Source organism: Siphateles boraxobius, unplaced genomic scaffold (assembly GCF_051911475.1).
Source record: "Siphateles boraxobius isolate OS27281-9 unplaced genomic scaffold, OSU_SipBor_1 22, whole genome shotgun sequence".
Lineage (NCBI taxonomy): Eukaryota > Metazoa > Chordata > Actinopteri > Cypriniformes > Leuciscidae > Siphateles > Siphateles boraxobius.
Genome location: NW_027508833.1, coordinates 29,097,387 through 29,119,724, shown reverse-complemented (window position 1 = coordinate 29,119,724; position 22,338 = coordinate 29,097,387). Strand labels below are relative to the sequence as shown.

At 36.1% G+C, this 22,338-nt stretch overlaps 1 protein-coding gene across 1 annotated transcript in view; it reads left to right on the top strand.

Moving 5' to 3' along the window:
- pdzd8 (PDZ domain containing 8) overlaps positions 1-22,338 on the top strand; it is a 45,871-nt gene that overhangs the window by 9,092 nt on the left and 14,441 nt on the right. Inside the window, exons 2-3 of the mRNA XM_077239496.1 lie at positions 8,861-8,986; positions 11,848-11,950. Coding sequence (XP_077095611.1) covers positions 8,861-8,986; positions 11,848-11,950 — 229 coding nt within the window. The remainder of the gene's footprint in view (positions 1-8,860; positions 8,987-11,847; positions 11,951-22,338) is intronic.

Genomic DNA, 22,338 nt, shown 5'->3' with positions numbered 1-22,338 from the left:
CATCTGCCTTTGCAATGCGCATTGCGGCCGTCTCAGATCATCAGCTGTGATTGACTTGACCATGATGGATACATGTACCTCATTCTCTTTCTTCTTTCCTACTCACCATGTTTCTAAAGTCCACTTATATAAGTGTTCTTCAGAAAACATCTGTTGTGCTCCGTGTGTAGTACACATACGTTCTTTTACATCCCCCTCTCACGATATGCATCTCTCTCTCATATTTCTCTCTTTAGACTAAGAGTAAGCCTCAGCAGTGAATTTAAAAAAACAGTAACCTGTCCCAAGCCAGATGGCACCATGACATCATAATGCACCTCTTGGATCATTCTATCCATGTTTCATCTGACCACTGAGTGATTAGACCTCATATCACAAAGTGTAAACTTGGGAGCAAAGAGCTTCACATTGGCAAATACAGTCAGGCCAAAGTTCAGCTGAAATGAAATCCCTTTATCATTTTTGTAATCACTTTTATTTGATTACATCCCAAACCCCTGGGAAAGCACAAACATTACCAAGCACATTTTCCAGTCAAGTTAATGCAAGCAGCTGCTGTTTTGACCTCTTTACTAAGGGATGAAAATTATCTGTTCTACATAAATCAGGGTCGCACGATATAACAATTCTGGCTTATGCAGATAACCTGATAATTATTTTAAAATGAATGACTGATAATCAACATATGGTCTATATTTAAGCTCTGTACTATTTTGTCTACCTTCATAAAAAATAAACTAAAAAGTAAAATCAGTCATTTTTAATGCTGGAAGTGAATTTAGGCATCACATCATTATTTAAAGTATGAAAATAAATATAAATTTTTGAGATTTACAAAAGATTATTATTTTATAGTATTATTACATCATTAATTTATATAGAAAAGTACCTATCTAAAGGTAAAAATAGCAAGTAAAAATAAATTAAAAACATTAATTCTGGTCAAAAAAACTTAAGGTACAGATATTGTGCATTGATAATGTAAATTAGATTTTATGACCGTTTTTTTATGGTTCTCAATTGCCCACTCTTTATAACAATTATATCAAATGAAATACTCATCATACTTTTCCTCTGCTTACATGTTTACAAGTGCAGTGTGAAACAGGCACAAATTTATTTTTTTTGTAGTCAGTTTGCAGAACACGCGATAAGCTCCTGGCACTCTCTCTCACCCGATTGGCAAAGTCATAAGTTTCTTCCTGCTGCATATAAAAGCGAAGCTGATTTGGTTTGTCCTCTGTGACCTGACTGTGGTGTATATGAGGTATTTATAGAGATGCTGGTGATATGAGTGAGTTTTAATCCGGTCAACAACACATTCTCAGTAAAAGACACAGCAGATGTGTTTCTGGGGCTTACATAAACTTTTATTACACGCATATCTCACCATATAACTATCATACATGTTTTTATTCCACTAACTATTAGATGCTGATTAATGTATGTATGTGGATTAAAAAACCTAATTGGTTGACACTTACTTTTAATGGTCTATCCAAAAATGATTTGAAAATTATCTATTTATGCATTTTTTATAATCATATCAGTCATATGCTTATATAAATACTGGAAGAGTTTGAGGTGTGCATGTGGGTATCTGTGTGCGACTGTTTAATATGTGCGTTTGAGTTGGCAGTTTGTCTCATTGAAAACCAACGAATTTCCTGTGGTTTCTGAAAGATTTAGCAGATATAGCAGAAATCAGAAATCTATTGATTGTCTTAAAATGAGAAAATGTTTTTTAAACTGCTTACACTTAACGCCTCAGGAGTGCAGAGGAGGATAGATGGTGATAAGCAGGACAAGGCCTTTACAGTCAATAGTCGTTTGCTGGCTTTTTTCCCTCGGATGTTATAACTGCAAGTTGCAGTGTTGCTGGAAGCCCTTTAACGTACTTTAAACAGCGAAGCATTTCACCATACAGGTTAAGTGTTCTTCGTTTTAGTTCATCGTCTATAAGTATGTCTTCTGTATGCTGTAGTGAAAAGTACATAGGATGCTATTGTAAAGATGTCACATTGATAAAAGTTTCCTCATTTACTCACCCTCGTTTTGTTCCAGACCGGTATGTTTTTCTTCGCTTGATGAACCCAAAAGGCTACTCGGCAAAAAAAAGAAACATTCTCCAACTTTCAACTAGGGCTGGGTATCGAGTTCGATACTTTTTAGGCACCGACCAAATTGCCTTGATACCATCGAGTATCAAAAAATGTCTTGTTCGGTACCAAATTTTGGCACTTGAGGGGTTAATCTTGTCAACGTCAGTGAAACAATAAACATGCAGCCCTTAATGATGTTTCCAAATCAAGTGCTGGTGATTGGCTGTGGCAAAGCATCAAGGAAAAACATTTACACCAGCTTGATGGTAACAATGTCGGGCAGGAACATGCATCTTTTATTCATCGACATCATTTGAATGCAAGTAGTAGCTTAAGGTTAACTTTACATTGCTGCTCGCTCTTATATTAATGCTTACCTAGATAAATATGCACTATTATTAGGCACAAATCCTCCATGCGGAGTGTGGAAGCTAAATTAGTACAGCGACCTGTTTAACTTAATGTGCATTTCTCTATATAGGCGCATCCACTATATTACAAAGATGAGTCAGCGTTTTCAACTTCATCTTTTCCACCAGAATTGACTCAGAAAACTCTAGTAAATTATTAAAATGTTTAGACCGTTTTTATTTCCGACACATTAACCATTACTTTTGCCGGTGCGATGCAGCAAGCTTTATGCGTATATTGTAGGTATATTTTCAAAGGCTCATTATTATTGTTTAGGATTTCTCTGCAATATAGAACTATGTTAGCAATGTTATTATAATCTTTCTCAGCTCTGAAACTCGTACCTTTTTTTTTCTACTAGTCGACAAGAAAAATCTTACGTCGGGAGCAGCCCTAGATTTGACAAAATTATCTTTAAAATGCAGTATCCTGAAAAAGGGACGTTTCTTTTTTTGCAGAGTATATTTTAAAGAATGTTTAAGCTGCTCTTTTCCGTACAAGTTTAAAGTACAACAATTACTTAAATAGAAATAAAAAAATGACTAAAGCACATACCAAACAGTAGGCAACTAAAACTGAAATGAAAACTAAAAATATAATATTTTATAATAATATATATGATAAATAAAATAAAAATATAATAGTGAACATGAATTCAAAATATTAATAAATACATTTGTATGAAAAGAAAATACTACAGTAACATTTGATAGGCTGTGTCAAGGTGTATCACCCCAAGATTGACATGAATTTTGCCAAAACATCATTGGTTGTTAAATGTCTCATAACTGATTGTGATGGACCAAATCTGAACATGCAAAAGTGTGGATGAGATTTCAGAATAAATTATGACAGAATTTTCATTTTGGGTTGCATTACACATGCCGTCTTTGAAAAAAAAAAAAAAGTTTGAGTCATTTCCCCATTCTGCATTTCCTTTAGCTAACAACACCTGGAACAGTAGATTGACAAAGTAAATAGAAAGACAGCTAGTCTAGTAGTATGCTAGTGTAAGTCAAGTAAACGTTATTCTTTACCGAAGTCATGCAGAAATTGTAAATTGTTTATCAGGTAATTGCTGTTGTTAGCATACACCAGTGAATGGGTGTGCATGTAATTGCTCACAGTTGGCTTAGACGTCCAGGTCCAGACTTTATTGTGTGTGTGTGTGTTGTGAGTGTTGTATTTTTAATGCTGCAGCCTGGCTATGTTCCTGTAACAGTGTTGGTGGTAAGTGATAGGGCTGCGCTTCGTGCCCTGTGTGTGCTCTGAAACAAACTGAAGTCATGTCCTGCAATTAAGCAGCTGGGAAATGGAGAGGGAGCATGGGGCGCTATCTCCCATGTTACCATACCAGGATGTTGTTCTTAGAATTTTGCATCATGAGGTATTTGAACAGGAAGTAGAATCACTGAACTACCCGTTTGAGTAATACAACATTTTGGACAACGTTAACACCAGTTTTATATAAAATATTTTTTAAAAGTATGTCTGTTTAGCATTATTTTTATTTTACTTATAGTATTTTTTCATTACTTTAAACTTTATTTTAGTAAAATAAAATACTTTTAAGTTACAGATGTAAATCTTTAAAGCATTAGGGTTGGAGTTGTCAAAGAACTGCCATTTAGGTAGTTTTAGGCAGTGTTGGGGAAAGTTACTTTGAAAAGTATTGCATTACAATATAGAGGGTTTGCACCTACGTCACGATTTGGTCATTTACCCGGATGCGCGGCCATATTGGAGATACTCGGATGTAAACAACAGCATGGATTGCACTGTTTATGTACTACTGAACACATTATTACACTAATTTATGATGTCTAAACTATGGGAAAAACACATGGAAGCTGTGAAATTATATAGAGAAGGACTTAGTAAGCAGTAAAGAGCGCCGAATTTTGACGAACTAAAGTTAATATGTGGTAAAGATCCGAACGAGCTAGCTTATTCTTCCTTCTATTTCTTATCACGACATAGGCTACGTTCAGACTGTCAGTCCAAAAAAAGCACATGAAATCTGTTTCAAGCTACATCCATTTGTGGTTTGAAATCCTAATCCCTCAAATCACATATCAGGAAATCCGCTTCGGTCTGAACGCTCTGATTGGATTTCGTGTGGTATGGGAGTTTCTCACGCCACTTAAAATGTAAACATCAGACGTTGTTATAGGGAACATGCTGAAAGTCACTGCCGAAACAAGGCTGTTGTTGCAAAGTGCCGGACAAGCAGAAAATTATTATTTTTGAAACATATTTTGAAACCGGCACAGATAAGAGCGTGGAAAAAAAGCTGTGCATACCAGCCTCCTACAGTTCTGCAGCTCAACACGCAGTAGTCCAGCGCGGCGGCTACACATTTCCATGTTGTAAAATTTAAATAAGACAACATCTCTATTGCAAATGCAAACCCTCCAGATTTACTCCTGTACAGTAGAGGGCGCTGCTCAAGCAAACCTTTCAGCTGAGCTGATATTTTGGATGACAAAAGAAAAAGTTTAACATTTACTTTACAAATAAAAGCAAAATAAATGTACATTGGTCAATAAAATGAGATTAAATGCATACAAATGTATGTTTTAGCTTTGTAAGCTTTTAAGCCTGTAAGCTTTAAACCTCTCATTCTCATTTCAGACACTACATCCAGCTGCAAGCTCACAAATCCGTGACTGCACGTGAAAGTAAACGTTTGTTATTTTTGTTTTGCCTAATTTTGATAAAGTGATGAAGACCTGGAGAAAGCCTGCGGTATTTTTATTGGCATATTAAAAAGAATCTTAACATTGACAAAAATAAGTAATTAAACATACAAATTTTCACAAATACTCACGTGAATTAAAATTATATAAATTACTATGAAAATAATATGTATAATAATATGAAATAAATGTTTTAATAGGTTGTGGCATTTGTTTTTGATGTTATGTTGTATTTATTGTGCATTGGACTATGAATTATTGAATTATGATTAATCATATCATAATTGTACTTATAATATGCTGGCACAGTCAATTGAGCAACAAAATCGCAGCACATCTCAATTCTCACAAGACGCGTTCTGTGTCCTTATGTCCTTCCGAACTTATTCTTTCAAGGTCACCTGGTAAGACCGGTCTCCACGAGAACGCAAGTCCATTATTTGCTTTCTTGGAACTGAGAAACAGCCATTGTCTTGCAGGCATTTATCCAATGTTGTCATTTTCTCTTTTAACCTGGAATGGTTCAAACTGTACTCAGAGAGCTCTATTTAATGTTTTCTTAATTTCCTGTTGTACAGATGGCTAGGAGAGAGAAGACTGATGAGAAGTATGGCATGAAGAGACAGAGTTTAAAGAAACTGATCAACGCAAACACAAAAACGTTGCCTCTGTCCATGCTGCTTTTTTTAGCATGAAAGATATCACTAGTACTATTGATCGGATCTATTAAATGCTGAGACATGCCTGTATACAGGCTTTGTTTTCAGGGCGGATGTTTTTTTGATCGTGACATTTATCCACAAAGCATTATATCCATGTGACTGCACTTGGTCATGCCATAATCTTAGGATTTTGGTTGTGAAAGCCTCATCAGCATTTACATGAGAGAAGTTAATGAAATTGCCTTTTGTCTATTTGTGCGGTTTAGAGGAGCGGTTCATTGCACTTCCTTTTTTCAGGGACATAATAACTTATTCATAACCAACTTCAAATTTTTAAGTATCAGCGGTTTGTGTTTGTTTATAATATAAACGTTAAAGTCAACATGAAATGTAAGATTTTTTCCATATTGTGATATATATCGAAGTAAAACGGCTTCTCAAACAAGACAAAATGTAGGACGGGACTTGATTTTGTCCATTGGGAATTGATCCGAATCATTTGGATTGTTGTGGTTTGCTTTTGTTGTGATCTCATGTGAGTGACAGGTTGTCCCGCCCTTACGCCAGTAAAAACATCATCAGGGGAGAGGAGATGTGGGACGGGAAGTTATTTTGATTAAAGGCTATGAGGGCGTTTTAATAATAATAATTAAAAAAATGTTGTGCATGGATAAATTATTTATAACAAACACTGCAATATTCCATAAAACAAGAATTATACATTTTGATTTCATGGTGACTTTACAATTTTTGATTTATTTGTATGTAATATTTTGTACCTCACAAGGGCAAAGCGGAGTGCTTTGTCTATGGAGAGGGAAAGCCACTTCCTGTTTTAGGAATGCTAATCTCTCTCCGGTTATTATTAGCTCTAAAGAGTCTTGAAATAGCAGAGAGCCGCTCTCCTCATAGGAATGCTATAAAACTGCATGAGGGATCAGACTCACTGTTTTTAAAGTTACCTATTTTCAATTTGGTTTCACTGACAGTTGCGAAAACATGATGGAGCTTTGATATTTCATTGTAAAACAAATGCTAACTTGTTGTTTATTTGTGTATAAAATGTTGCAAAATTGCAAAAGTGTTTAAAACCTCCAGCAATGAGTGGTATTAAAGGGTTAGTTCACCCAAAAATGAAAATGATGTCATTAATGACTCACCCTCATGTCGTTCCAAGCCCGTAAGACCTCCGTTCATCTTCAGAACACAGTTTAAGATATTTTAGATTTAGTCCGAGAGTTTTCTGTCCCTCCATTGAAAATCTATGTACGGTATACTGTCCTTGTCCAGAAAGGCAATAAAGACATCATCAAAGTAGTCCATGTGACATCAGGGGGTTAGTTCGAATTTTTTGAAGCATCGAAAATACATTTTGTTCCAAAAATAACAAAAACGACGACTTCAGCATTGTACTCTCTTCCGGTTCTGTTGTCAATCCGCGTTCACAAGGCCAGTGACGCTGTTGACGTAAGACGCTGCTGATGTGTTATCTGGTGTGTCCGTGGATTCGGGTTCAAATAAATATGTCTGGTTAAAAAAAAATGCAAGTCTTCCTCCCCTGTGTCGAAATCCTTAGACATGTTTGCAAAGATTGTTTTGTTTACAGCGTGCGTCTCCCTCAGACTGTAAACGAAGCTCGGGCGCACCAGATAACACGTCAGCTCGTCTGACGTCAGCGGACTTATGAACGTGGATTGACAACAGAACCGGAAGAGAATACAATGCTGAATAAAGTCAACGTTTTTGTTATTTTTGGAACAAAATGTATTTTCGATGCTTCAAAAAATTCTAACTAACCCACTGATGTCACATGGACTACTTTGATGATGTCTTTATTTTCTTTCTGGACAAGGACAGTATACCATACATAGATTTTCAATGGAGGGAGAAAAAGCTCTCGGACTGAATCTAAAATATCTTAAACTGTGTTCCGAAGATGAATGGAGGTCTTACGGGCTTAGAGGGTGACATGAGGGTGAGTCATTAATGACATAATTTTAATTTTTGGGTGAACTAACCCTTTAAGAGAAGTCTTTCAGAAATAAGACTCCCATTACTAAAAAAAATCCAGTTCAATACTTATTCTAAATTAATATGTGGGAAACTATAAAAAAAAACATCTTGAGTGAGTAGATAATTTAAGAGGAGCAAGCTCCAGGCGTTTTTTTCCCCCCCTGTTGATTTTCTGATTCTTTTCTCTTCATTTCACCTGTTTGGGGGTGAGATAAAAGTAATCACAAAGTCATTTATTCAGAATATTTTGTCAATTGTGGTGTGAAGGGATTCCATGAATATGGCTGAATTTATAAAAATTAAAAAGAATTCTGAGGTGATTAACCTTCAGAAAATGTCAACCTCTTTGTTCATTTAATGTGATAATCAGATTATCATGCTAAGTTAATGTTATTTTGGATAACAATGTACTAGTTTTCTAAACAAAAAACAGGATTTGTGCCTCTAATGCTTTATAAAAACATTGGACTCTAATTAATAAATTCCAAGGTAATGAGTAGTAGCTGTGACAAGACCTTGAGCAAAGGCATAAGGGTTCATTTCACCTTGATGTAGTCTGACAATTAACATCATAGTTTTCACTTTTAGTTTTGCTGAAATGCCTACCTGTCTGATGATTTGCATAATTTGAAAGGGCCTAAAAATCCTTGCAGCTGTATTCAACTGAACCTGTTCTTCTGCTCTTTACACACGGTTCTGTTCTAAGCCCCTGAAGTGTTCTGTGTGGAAGGACAAAACAAACAGAGCTGAAATGCTTGTTTTCCCTGTAAGGGCAGGGTGAATGGGTTACACACACCCAAAATTACCGTTGACTTGGCAAACGTTTCCTGTTGACCTCACTATTCAAGTCATGATTTACTATTGTGCAATAATGAACATACAGTAATATGTGAAAAGCAAGAAAAGTCAGTATTATTTATGCAAAGGCTGATCGTTGATTGTCTAATGATTTTTGTCTTTTTTTGATTGACAGGTACAAGCCCTTTTTTCCTTTCCAAGTGCAGCCACCGTTGGCGTCATCATGTGACCTGGACATCTCCATCCGAGACACATTATTGGTGGAGGGGCGTCTACGTGTCACACTTGTTGAATGTAGCAGGTAGGGCATAGACCTATTGCTGTGTTTGACACAATCAACATTTACCTTTTAATATTTCTTTCTTTTAAAAAAATAAATAAACCATGAGGTGTTAGAAAGCACACTTTACTAGGTAGAAATAGGAATGCTTTATCAAAATTCTGGCCAGTGCAAGCAGATAATTATTTTCATGTTGTGGCCGAAATTCAAATTCATATTGAATTTGAATTTCATATCACACATTATAGTGTTTAAATAATATTACAATAAACCCTAAAAAATATAAAAACCCATTTTAAATGCTACAAGTGAATTTAGGCGTCACAACATTCTAATGTACAGTATGAAAAGTACATTGTCATCACAGGCATATTAAGTTAAGTTTGTTCTATTACTCCTATTACTAATTTGTTCTTCTTATCAGAAGTAGTGTGAGCGCTTGAAGTACGTCAGAAATAGAATGGGGCATCAGTTTACAGTCGGGAATTTGTTGATGCATTGCACCGCATTGAGTGTAGACAGCATAACTGATTATAATGGGTTTTAGCTTCTTTTCTGTAGCTGTGTGCTTATACACTTTCCTTTGTTTTCTTTAGTTCTTTTTACTCACACACATTTGTTCAAATTGGTGGTACATATAAAACTTCATATACAGGGTTCCCATGGATCCTTAAAAAGTCTTAAATTAGATTTTTTTAAAATATAAAGCCATAAAAAGTCTTATAAAGTCTTATTTTTACTTATGAAAGGTCTTAAATTTTAGATGACACTTTGACTTAGACATATATAAATGATTGCCAAATTAAAACTATCTAATTAGTGTACGTATTACTTTTTATTATTCTATCTTTGTGGATTTGCTTGTTCACATGACAATTCGCATCACATTCGCGAAAGCATAACGTCTGTCTCCTGCACACGGAGAAGAAGAAAGTTGGTAAATGTTAGTTCAGTCGTAAGTTCATTCTTTAGTGGTGTGCAATGTGTATTGTCTATTATGATATTGTAATCATTGTTTTAACAATGTACGAGGCACTGTGAGCTGACATCTCTTTAGTCTCTCGTGCTTTCATTGCGTGATATGTGCAGTTATAGGTATGTCCCCAAATTAGTTTTTGTCTTATATTTACATAATAAATTTTATATTATAATATCACATCAGCAAGATTGCCGTTTTCCCGTGCACATTTGCAAGCGTGATATTTGTTATACAACAGTTAAATTAACAATAAATGAACATTGTGAGTTACTTTTTAGACACAATATTGTCAATATTGTTTGTTTTCCCTTTATTTCGCCGACTAGAATTTCAAAATGAAACTATAGCAGAGTGTCAATACAAGAGAAAGAGATGATTTATTTGTCAATATTGCACACCCTTAATGTACGGTATTAATTTTGATTTCTTCAGGTCTTAAAAAGGTCTTAAAAAGCCTTAAATTTGACTTTAAAAAGTGTGCAGGAACCCTGATATTGTACAATGACATTTATATAAAGAATATGAAAATATAGGTCTCTGTTAAGGGTTTCTGTTTACTGCTGTTTCTGTTTTCTTATTCTTTTGGGACACAAAACTCATAGACAGCCATGACATTCTAAGCCAATGAACTTAGAAATGGCCCGTTTGCAAGCTGCTGTGTTTGAGAACACCACACACACACACACACACACACACACACACACACACACACACACACACACACACACACACACACACACACACACACACACACACACACACACACACAGAGCATTCTTCTTACCATTATGTGTCTGTTTTTTTGTGAAGTTAGTAGCAGACTAGTGTTTGGAATAGGCTTCCATTAATAATGCAGAGCCTCTGACAAATGCAAACCCAACTCAGCCCTGATGAATGGACACACATACAGTTTATAGTTTGCACACTGGATCTTTGCATTTTGCATTAAGTTTAAGAGTTTGGTAAACTTGATGTTAAAAAGCCATCCAGTGTGTGTTTGCACTGGTCAGTTTATGTCTCAACTGTGCTGAGGCCTTTCCACCATCAGAGGGCAACAGTGGATTATAATTTGATCAGCCTTTCGAACAGGAGTGACATCCTGCTCCTGTTCCTGGAGAGCCAACATCCATCCAAGAGCAGGATTGGCACCTCAGCTTTAGAGTTACAAATGTGATGAAATCAATTGATTTTCATTTATTTGATCAAAAATAATACAGTAATAACAGTAAATATTATTTACATTTCAAACTAACTTATGTAAATAATTTAAAATAAAATAACTTAATAAATTATATTTTAATGGCATAAATGTAATTGTATTACTGTAATGGCAAAGCTGAATTTTCAGCATCAATACTGCAGTCTTCAGTGTCACATGATCCTTCAGAAATCATTCGAATATACTGATTTACTGCTCAAGATTAATTTCTTCTTATTTTTTATCAATGTTGAATCTGCGAAACTAATACATTTTTTTAGGATTCGTTGAATTTGATGATAAAAAGCTTTTTTATATATTTTGTAACATATCTTTGCTGTCATTTTTGATTAAATTACTGCATAATGCCTGGCTGATAACCATTGATAAAATTTAAATAAATCTTACTGGCTCCAAACTTTTGAATGGTAGTGAGTGTATAATAATGTAATTTTATAGCCATGGATGCTTCTTAGTGCTTGTAATGAAAATGTTAGTTAGCTATGTTAGCCAGCAGATGGCACTAGTAGCTTTATAAATTGTTATTTTATGAACTGAATGACTTTTGATCAAGTTTCAGAGCTAAATTTAGCCTATTCATTTCTTTTGATCACATTATTAAAACACAATTTCCTTTTTAATTTCTCTGTCCTAACACCTATTCAGTTACTGTATATTTGACTTTTCTCTGTGTTGTCTCTATAGGTTGTTCATCCTGGGCTCATATGAAAGGGAGACATATGTTCACTGCACCTTAGAGCTCAGCTCTGACGAGTGGCGGGAAAAGACTCGCAGCTCCATCAAAGAGGTACACATACACATGCATGTGCTTCTCTCTGCCTGAGGGCGCTGCAGGACATTTGCTGCACATATGCACAAACATGCATGTTTGATATGCATTAATAAATACACAAGCACAAGCAGACACACCCACTGTTGTCTATAGCGCAGATGAAGGATAGATAGATGAACCAGTAAATATCCAGCTACAATTAAACTATAATAATTTGCTTTTAATTTTAGTGTAGGCAAAAGTAAGAAACAGGAGATTATGTGTAGCACAGCTCTAGAGGCCCAGGTTGAAATTACTTGCGGAAAATATGTCTTGGGGGTGTTGTTTGTGAATGCTAGTGGTCATGGGAAAATGTTCAGGAAGTGTGTATTTGTCGTCATTAGAAATGATGCAGTAATATGCGAGGGCAACCGTTGTTTTGGTGGGAGTTAGTGTTGCTTACTTTTTGTTCTTTATGAAGAGTTGTTTTCATTCAGTACAAAAAGTGGATGTTGGTTGTGCTTTATTGCATAGACAATCTAGCCGTTACATTTATTGTTTTAGTTCAGCTTGTTTCTTTTTTTGCTTGTCTACTAAAATGGGCAGCTTGAAGTGCCTTCTCCATAATAGATTTGTAATCTATTTCTCTCTATTATAGATGTCTATTTGTCGTCCTTTTAGAGGAAAGACAAATGCGTTAATGACTATTGATTTATACGAATGCATATTTTGCATAAACCCTTTCATTTTCTACCTGACAACAGCAGCTTCGCAAAGCAGTCAATGACAGCAGACAGAAAATGTCAACTTAAATTGCTCCATTCTAGTCATTTTATTTAGTCTCTCACCAAGCTCACTTCCGGTGTAGAAAGAGTAGGTTGTTTACATGTCTCTCACAACTTGAAGTAATATAGATTTCTGAACTGAACTATGTTCACAGGTGTTCGTAGATTAGCTATTGTACAGCGGCTCAGCCAGTGCGATTTGTTATCTATTACTGTGAGTCTTTTGTTTTTAATTTGTTATGAATAATCTTATCTTTTGAATTGTGTCCAAAAGTTCCTATTAAAGAAGAAAATTATCAAATGAGATGAAGCTCATTTCATGTGATAAGTATTTAATACAACGTAATATTCATAGCCATTAATATATGGCAATATAAAAAGTTGAATTTCTAGTAAAAAGAACTATATTGTGATTCATGATTTTATACCACTTATTTTGATATTAGAAAATCACTTATACCATGATATCAGATCTCGGTAATACTAGTTTGTTACTATCGATATATTTTGAAGTAGATTATGTATTAACTCCATTATAAATGCAAACTGGAGGAAAACATACACACACACACACACATATAAATACTATGTGTGTATATATAAGTATGTATATGTGTGTGTGTATATATATAGAGAGAGGCTTTTAATGTCATTTTTGAACAATTTAACTGTGTGAAAGTATGCATTTCTTTTTTTTTTTTTTTTTAAACATCTTACTGACCATTTTATTTATTTGTTTGTGTTTTTACTTCATCCAATTTTTAGAAGTACATTAATACATCTGAAATGAACCGCCAAACTGAAACTAGAATAGATTTCTTTGTGTCTGGGTGTAGACTCTAATTAATTAAGAAGCACAATGACCCAGACTTTGTGTGTGTATGAGTATGTAAGAGATCTGTAATCATTATAACAGGCTTGCACCAGCACTGACACCGCATGTGTTCATATGCTTGATGACTTGATTTAAGGGTTCACATATTTAGCATTAACCAGTCCCATCATTAATGACTTCCAATGCTGTGTTTGGATGACTTTTTATGTAGTGTTTGTGCATGCATGCATAAGTGTGTGTTTGAGCATGTTTGTTTGAAATACAAAATTGTGCACGGAGATGCAGATGCACATTGGTTGCTGTGCGTTTCACCTCGTTTTTATCAGCTTCCCCCAGACCCCCAGATTCAGAGACCAGATTCAGAGATCTCAGCAGGGATTCAAACACAGGATTAGTACAGATATCATCTGGAAAAGGTCATTGGTTTCTTTCCCTCTCTCTCTCTCATGTTCTTCTCCCACCCTTCTCTCTCACTCCACTTGATATCTCTTTCCTCTCTTTGTTTTTTTCCACCTCTCTCAATTACGCTCCTCATATCCTTAACTAATTTTACATTTTCCACATGTAAAACCGCACTGTGATTTCATAAGTGCAAGTGCAACTGTTCAAATAGATGGTATTTACATGGTACTTTTGGTTATAACCATGGTATGTTCTCAAAAAAGGTGCATGATATCATAGCACTTTCTTCTTCGTGTGCATGCGGGGGGATTGTTTTTTAACACAATCTAAACGCTAAAGTGTTAAAGCATGTTTTCTTAGCCTACGGCTCTGGTGCAGAGAGACTAACACCGCTATCAGTAATAAGTAAGTGATACTGAGCCTCTGGGGTCTTTTCATTTGTTCTTATCTTCCAGCCGCTCTCACCATCGCCCTGCATCGCCTCGCCCACCCGCCGATGCCCATTTCCAGCACACCTCAGTGTACGTGGTCATCTAGAGATTTTAGAGACTGCAAGAAATGTCCATGCAAAGAAGAGCTCTAAATTAATTAAATGTTTTTAACATTAATAATTACATTACAACTAACACTATACATATCAGTGGCGTGGGGTCAATATAAACAGCGAATGCTCTGCATACCCAAGCCCCTCATGGACTCGCTGATTAGTATTAACCCTATAAATTACTATAAATTCCCTTGTTTAAGGTGTACCATAACGCTTACATGATAAAATGTTAGCAATACGCATGTAACTCTCAGTCATTTATTTATTTGCCAAACAACGGTAATTTTTCTTCAATTCTGCCACTAATAGTTCTGGGTAAGCGGATACACAGCAGCTTTGCCGCCTATGATCTCTTGTTATGTATCGTCATCATTGTCCTGCGTTGTCATAGGTTTGCTGGCATATAGGGGATTTACTGCGAAAAAAAGGGAAAGCTGTATGCGAATCGCTCGTCCAAGAGGAAAAATGTGCTGCTGATGCCAGATCTTGATCAACGTAAATCATATTTTGTTTGATACAAGACTAATTAGACTAAATCAAGTGGGAAAAAAACTGAAACTATTTTCATAGTACTTTTTATTTGCTCCTTAGGGACATTTATTTTTAAATTATAAACTGTTAAAGACAGACATACTGTAAGCAGACCTGTAACTATCTGAGGCTGTTAATCATAGTTTATGCGTTTGTAAAGTCATCAATTTCCATTATTTCAACTTATTTTTACAAGAAAAATAACATTTTTATTATACTTTATCATTTTTTCTAATGATATTTTATTTATATTTTATAATAGGCTACTAATATTTACCATACTTATTTTTAATTCTTAATTAAAAAAACACTTCTGGCATACATTTGAATTGACGCCTGCCATGGTATTTCTTATTTGTCGTCTCTAATTTAGATGCGTGCTGATGCGCTGTACCGCTTAAAGGTGAAGCATGTAGTTTCTGCGACATTAGTGCCACCTAGTGTAATTACAAAAATACGACATATTTGCAAACCCCCTCCCTTTCGCGCATTGCCCGTGACTCAACAGCTTTTACGGGTGCTTGTGAAGGCATCAACAATAAATTTCAATAATTCTACTTTCAATAGATGGTAAAATAAAGGAAACTTTTAGCTGTGATTTTGTCAATAAACCTGATTTGCAATATTGACAATTTACAGACTTTCAGCTGTTTGCAATGAACAAATCACACATAGGTAATTGAAATAGCTCAACACAACAAAATCCAATGGTTTCCCCAAATTCAACTGAAAATGCAACTTTTAATGACGACTTGTCTCAAAATGATTTAAACTAGGGCTGGGCAAGTTAACGCGTTATTATCGCGTTAACGCATTTATTAATTCATGCCGACAATTTTTTTATCACACGTTAACGCAGTTTTTTTATTATTATTATTTTGAAAGTCCGTTGCTCACTGGCTCTGAATACACATAGGCCTACAGTCAAACCATGATCACAGGAGGGGTGGGATGTTGGTCAGCCAGCAAATAACCCACCCAAACAAGGTGAGAGAGGCAGGTTCTCTCTGGTGAACAGTTAAAGGGTTGCGCTCCGCGAGTGAATGACAGGCGCTCTATGGATAGTACCTATAAAACCTATAGATAATAACTATTTAGATTCTGGAAACTGACTAACAGCGAGCCGAGGATCAGTCTCTCTTCTAATGATTTGTGCTGCGCGTCCTTTATAAAAAGTTATAGACAATTCAACTTCGGCAACGAGCGGGTGCGGGCGCGTGCGTGAGGCGAGCATGACCGCAACAGTTTCACAGGAACGCACCCGCTTGTCGCTGCACCTCGTGCTCGACCACTTCACCTCTATCTTGGCTGATTTATACTTCTGCGTCGGACTTACGCCGAAGACTATACGCTATAGACTACGCGTTGGTTTTCATTTATATCTCTGCGTCGTTGTCCGCGTTGACGTGCAATTACACATGCAGAGGGAGCATGTGAAACCCGGAGAGCGGTTCTAGCAATCACAGCGCTTGCGGTACGCGTAGAATTGACGTTACATTTTTGGAGAGGTGCACGTCAGGGTAGGCCGAAGTGTACGCGCGCTACACAGCTACGTCGTGAGTATAAAGTATAAATTGTTTTTTTACTCTGTTTAATGTAATCTTACGTGGGAGACCATGGCATGACCAAACCTAAGCTACTATAAGTAACGTTGGTCGACTTATATCTGTAGTAGTGATCATGACCTCTGACTACTACATAGACTGTTTCTGCTGCTCCCTGATAAAAGATACCTGTTGATACCTGTTCAGAAAAAAAACAAGAAAACTGGACTCGTTTTAACAAATTAGATATAAGGTAATGCCCTTGCAGTGGCAAATAGCTTTGTACATTAATGTTTAAATTGAGATTTGAGATTACTGTGTAAAGGGAATACTGCTGGTATAAAAGCACCTTATTTGTTTAAAGTTATTGCACTTTTGTGTAATTAGCAGTAAATTTAAATCAAAAGTGCGCAATACACTACTTTAGAAGTCATAATTCAATTTTGCGGATAACAATGCGATTAATCTCAAGAAAATCATGCGATTAATCGCGATTACAAATTTTAATCGTGCCCACTACTAATTTAAACCCTTCATGGCAAACATCTTTAATACTTAGTAGAACACCCATGACCTGCTGCGAACGAGATATATAACCAGACACCAGCTTCTGGCAGCGGTTTTTCGAGGAATCTTAGCCCATTCCTCATGAGCAATGGCCTCCAGTTCAGTAATATTCTTGGCTTTGCTTGCTGCAACCGCCACCCTCAAATCCCACCAGAGATTTTCTATGGTGTTCAAGTCAGGTGACTGTGATGGCCATTGTAGAATCTTCCAGGACTTCTTCTGCAACCAAGCCTTGGTGGAATTTGAGGTATGCTTGGGATCATTATCCTGTTGGAAGGTCCAATGACACCCAAGCTCCAGCTTCCTCCCTGACGGCATGACATTTCTCCTAGGATATCCTGATACTTCAATGAATCTATCTTGCCTTCCACTGGTTTCCAGTGACAGAGGATGCAAAGCAGCCCAGAGCATCACTAGCTGCGTTTACATGGACACTTATAATCGGATTGACGGCTCAATCGGACTAAAAAACCTTCATGTAAACACCTTAATCGATCCGATTGAGCTCGATCCGATTGAAATTTCGATCGGATTGAAAGGGGTGGTTTACTCCTTTTGTAAGCCGATCGAGAGAACATGTAAACACTTGATCGGATTGAAAACCGAAACTAAAAGGACTGCACATGTGCAATGACGTTGAAATAGCGTAATGACGTATGACGCGTGGAACAAGCTGTTCTTCCTGTTGAATAAAGTGAATATAAATGAGTGTTCCGTCATTAAAAAATTCTCATTTCACTCAGCGTCTGTGAAGTGGAGCAGGACAACGTCCCACCAGTGCTTGTTTCAGATTATCATCCATGGACGACTGGTTTTGGGCGCGTGGTTTTACTGCGTGATCAATAGCAGCACGGCAAAACGGTTCATGCTCATCGTCTCCAAATCATGACCAGAGACGGATAAATATTAAGTCTGCTGTTTAAAAAAAATAAAGAACAATAAAGGAGAATAGTTATGCGCGAACAGCGGCATATTCGTGCAGTGTGCGCATGTCAAAAAATCAATTCCGATTTGAATCTTGTGACATATAAACGCGCACATCAACCCGATTACTTTATTTATAGTTCATGTAAACACCGTGTTCGGATTCATCAATCGGATTGATTTCATTCCGATTGAACCATGTAAACGCAGCTACTGAGCACCACCATGCTTCACTGTAGGCAGAGAGTTTTTTTAAGCATATACTTCATTCTTCTGCCTCTGACCGCTGATCCATAGGGACAAATAGTTCCAGTTCTGTTTCATCGCTTCACAGAACAGAATCCCAAAACTTCTGTGGCTTATTTATATGATTTTGATTTCTTGTGCTTTTGGGTCAGTAGTGGTGTACGTCTTGGAGTTATGTCATGCGTTTAGTACGCGCCTTGTGTCGGGGAAACACTTAATGACTAGCTTAAACATTCTAAGACTGAACTGAACACAGTTACAGACTGTTTCCAATGATTGGAGCAGATTTTAAACACTGACTATGAACACCGACTCTCTGACTCGGCCTGTTTGGGCATGATCAGCCGTAAGTATCAAAATTACATTTATAATCGGCCTTACAGTTGTTAAGTGTGTCCCCTGCTTTACTGTGCAAGAAACCTCAGTGCCTGTTGCCACCAAGTCTTGCTGCAGGTCTTAGGCAGTCACTCGAGGGTTTTTCTGAACCTGCCTTCTCAGAAATCTTGTTGCAGACGTTGATTGCTTCCTTTTTCTAGTCTGTCAGGGAAGAGTATCCACTGTTAACTTTGAACTTGCAAACTATGCTTCCAACATTTTCTCTAGGAACAATTAGTGCCTTCGCTATCTTTTTGTATCCTGTTCCTTGTTTGTGAAGGTGATGATATCTTCTCTTAACTTTTTGGACCATTCTTTTGGCATGTTATTCTTAACATGCAGTCAAACGTGACATTCAAGAAACCTAGCAAGTTCAGATATTTCACGTGTTCTAGTTCAAGCACACCTGGTGCAACTAATAAAGCCCTTGATTATAGTTGCATCAGGTGTGCTTGAGTCAACACCTGTTTTGCCGATTTGTGCTTTTGTGAGGGATTCTAATCAGCGGGTTGAATAATTTTGAGACTGCAGAAGTTTTAATTCAGAAATTAAAAGTTGTTTTTTCATTTGAACTTGGGGATAACACTTGAAACATTTGTTGTTTCGAGCTATTTCAATTACTTTTGTTTGATTTGTTCATTGCAAACAGCTGAAAGTCTGGAAATGTTGCCAATGATTTTGATTACAACTGTATATATAAGATATATTGAGCAATATTTACAAAATACTTGAAACGTTTAAACCTTCAACAGGTTTAAAAAATTAAATATTAAACATAATTATATTATATTTTTGAAATCTGCTGTAAAAGTTTTTTTTATAGATATTGAGTGTGCAAGCTCTATTAAATGATTATTAATGAATTAAAAAATGATTATCCAAAGTTAATTTTCTCAAAAAACGTAACTCTTTTTTAGTACATCTGCATACTCCGGGATTTTTCCCATCACCTTTGGTTAAACTTTAGAGGGTTGTGACGTTTAAAACATGCTGCCTTCTGTCATTTCAGATCAGTGGCTTTTATTTCCTTTTTTTCCCTTTTGCTGATTGACATGCATTATGCTTGTTTGTGTTTATAAAATTATTTCTGTAATGTCCATATAGCTTTTGTGATGTGCTTGTGTATCATTTCAGATGTTTTGCTGTTGAATGTTTCTTTGACGCATACATGTGTGCGCACACATGTACTTGTACTCAATTTTGCCTTCAGTTTGTGGTGTGTGGGTTACCCAGCTGCCATGTTGGCGTGTTTCCATTTGCTCACCTAGATTGAAATCTCATTTAAAGCAGAACAAATAACCCTCTGTATACCTGCTTTGTCAGGATATCAGTATAGAGTCCTATTCATCTTAGCTTATTCAGATAAAGACATCTCTTATAATGGCTCTGAGATGGCTGTTTCATCCAAAGTATCCGGTAAAGCCCTGAGTACTGTCTTTTGGGACAGTATTAGCAGTATTAGTCTCAAAAGATAAGTTTGTGTATGTTTATTTGTACTTCATAGGCAGATAAAACATAGGTGTTTTGTCTGATGTCTGATTTAAATGATGAACAGCATTAGCCATGTCACTGACACATTTTTCTTTTCTTTTTTTCCTAAATCTGTAATTTTGTTTTGTTTTCCAGTAAAAATCTCTAAACATCCACGAAACAGTATACATTTACTTTAAAGAAATTTTAATCATAACATTTTTTATTACAGCGCCCAAGAAGGGCTTACAGATTATCAGAAATTCTGATATTAACGGGATAGTTCACCCAAAAATTTAAATTCTGTCATTAATTACTCACCCTCATGTCGTTCCAAAACCAAAAGACCTTCTTTCATCTTCGTAACACAAATTAAGATCTTTTTGATTAAAACTGGAAGCCTTCTGTCCCTCCATTGACAGCTATGCAACCATCACTTTGAAGCTTCAAAAATTTAATTTTGAAAAGTGTTCAAAAATTTAATTTTGAAAAGTGTTCAAAAATTTAATTTTGAAAAGTGTTAAATTTAATTTTGAAAAGTGTTAAAAGTTAATTTTGAAAAGTGTTCAAAAAGTTAATTTTGAAAAGTGTTCAAAAAGTTCATAAAGAGATTGTAAAACTAATCTAAGTAGTAAAACTAATCTAACAATAAGTGGTTTAGTCCAAATTCTCTGTTGAGACACAATCGCTTTATATGATGAACAGATTGAATTTAGGCTTTTATTCACATATAAACATTGATCAACTCACACATCAGTTGTGGTAAACAGAAGCTCAAGCATGTTCGCTTGATGTGCAAGAACCAATGAGGTTCATTCTCGTGTTACGCAGCACGTTTGAGCTTCAACAAGAACCAATGTGGTTTGTTCTCGCAGGTCAAGCCGGTTCAGTTGATCTTATGTTTATGTTCGCTATTCTATGTTTATATGTGAATAAAAGCCTAAATTCGATCTGTTCCACATATAAAGCGATCAAGTCAAGTCTCGCTCGATTCGTATGGATTAGTTTTACAATCTCTTTATGATCTTTTTGAAGTGTCAAAGTGGTAGTTGGAGAGACTGTCAATGGAGGGAGAAAAGTTCTCAGATTTCATCAAAAAGATCTTTGTGTTACGAAAGTCTTACGGGTTTGGAACGACGTGAGGGTAATTAATGACAGAATTTTCATTTTTGGGTGAACTATGCCTTTAAGGGTTTCCAATAAGGCTGTTTTGCTCATTTGTATTTCCAATTGATTTTGCTCTGTGTGCCAATGACGATAATCAAACTAATTTAACAGCCGTCCCTGAGCATGACAGAGCGTCTAATGGGTGTATTACCAACACCACAGACACCAACACTCATTGCTGGCTATTCCAGCCCCATCGCTAAATTAATCCTAGCCATGCCCTCCACAACAGAAAAAGCAGCGCACTGATTGGTTGGCAGATTCTTGACGCATCCAGCATGCAAACAACATAGTTTTATTATGTTTAAAAGATGACTCAAGTTGCAACAGATAATGGAAATTTAATAACCCACCAGATCATTTCTAATAAATCAATATTTTGGAGATCAATTTAATGTATTTCTATCTTAAGACACAGACAGGCTATTGGTTGGTTGGAACTGTGTTACTTGACTTTAGCGCTGCATTTGATATTGTAGACCATGGGTTATTATTAAATAAGCTTGCTACTTATGGGTTTAGTCCCAGTCCATTATGGGTTTAGTCCCCAGTCCATTTATTAAATAGGAAACAGTATGTATTTTTTAATGGTAGTTTTTCCTTCCCTAAAACTTTACAGTGTGGAGTGCCACAGGGGAGTTGCCTTGGGCCGTTACTCTTCTCTATATTTATTAATGATTTGCCATATGTTTTGAATAAGTGCTCTGTGACTTTATTTGCGGATGATACAACTGTTCATTTTGCATCAGCTAGTATAAGCGAACTAAGAAACACACTTCAATCAGAATTACAACTTGTAGTGAACTGGATTTGTGAAAACAGACTTGTTTTAAATGTAACTAAAACCAAAAGTATCTTGTTCAGGTCTAGATATGTCAGTAAGGGTGATAATCAGCTCTGTCTATCACTCACAGACTCGAACATTGAACAAGTTGAAGAGGTAAATTTGCTTGGTGTTACATTGGATGGACAGTTAACTTGGGAGAAACATATTGACAATATTGTTAAGAAAATGGGTAATGGAATATTTG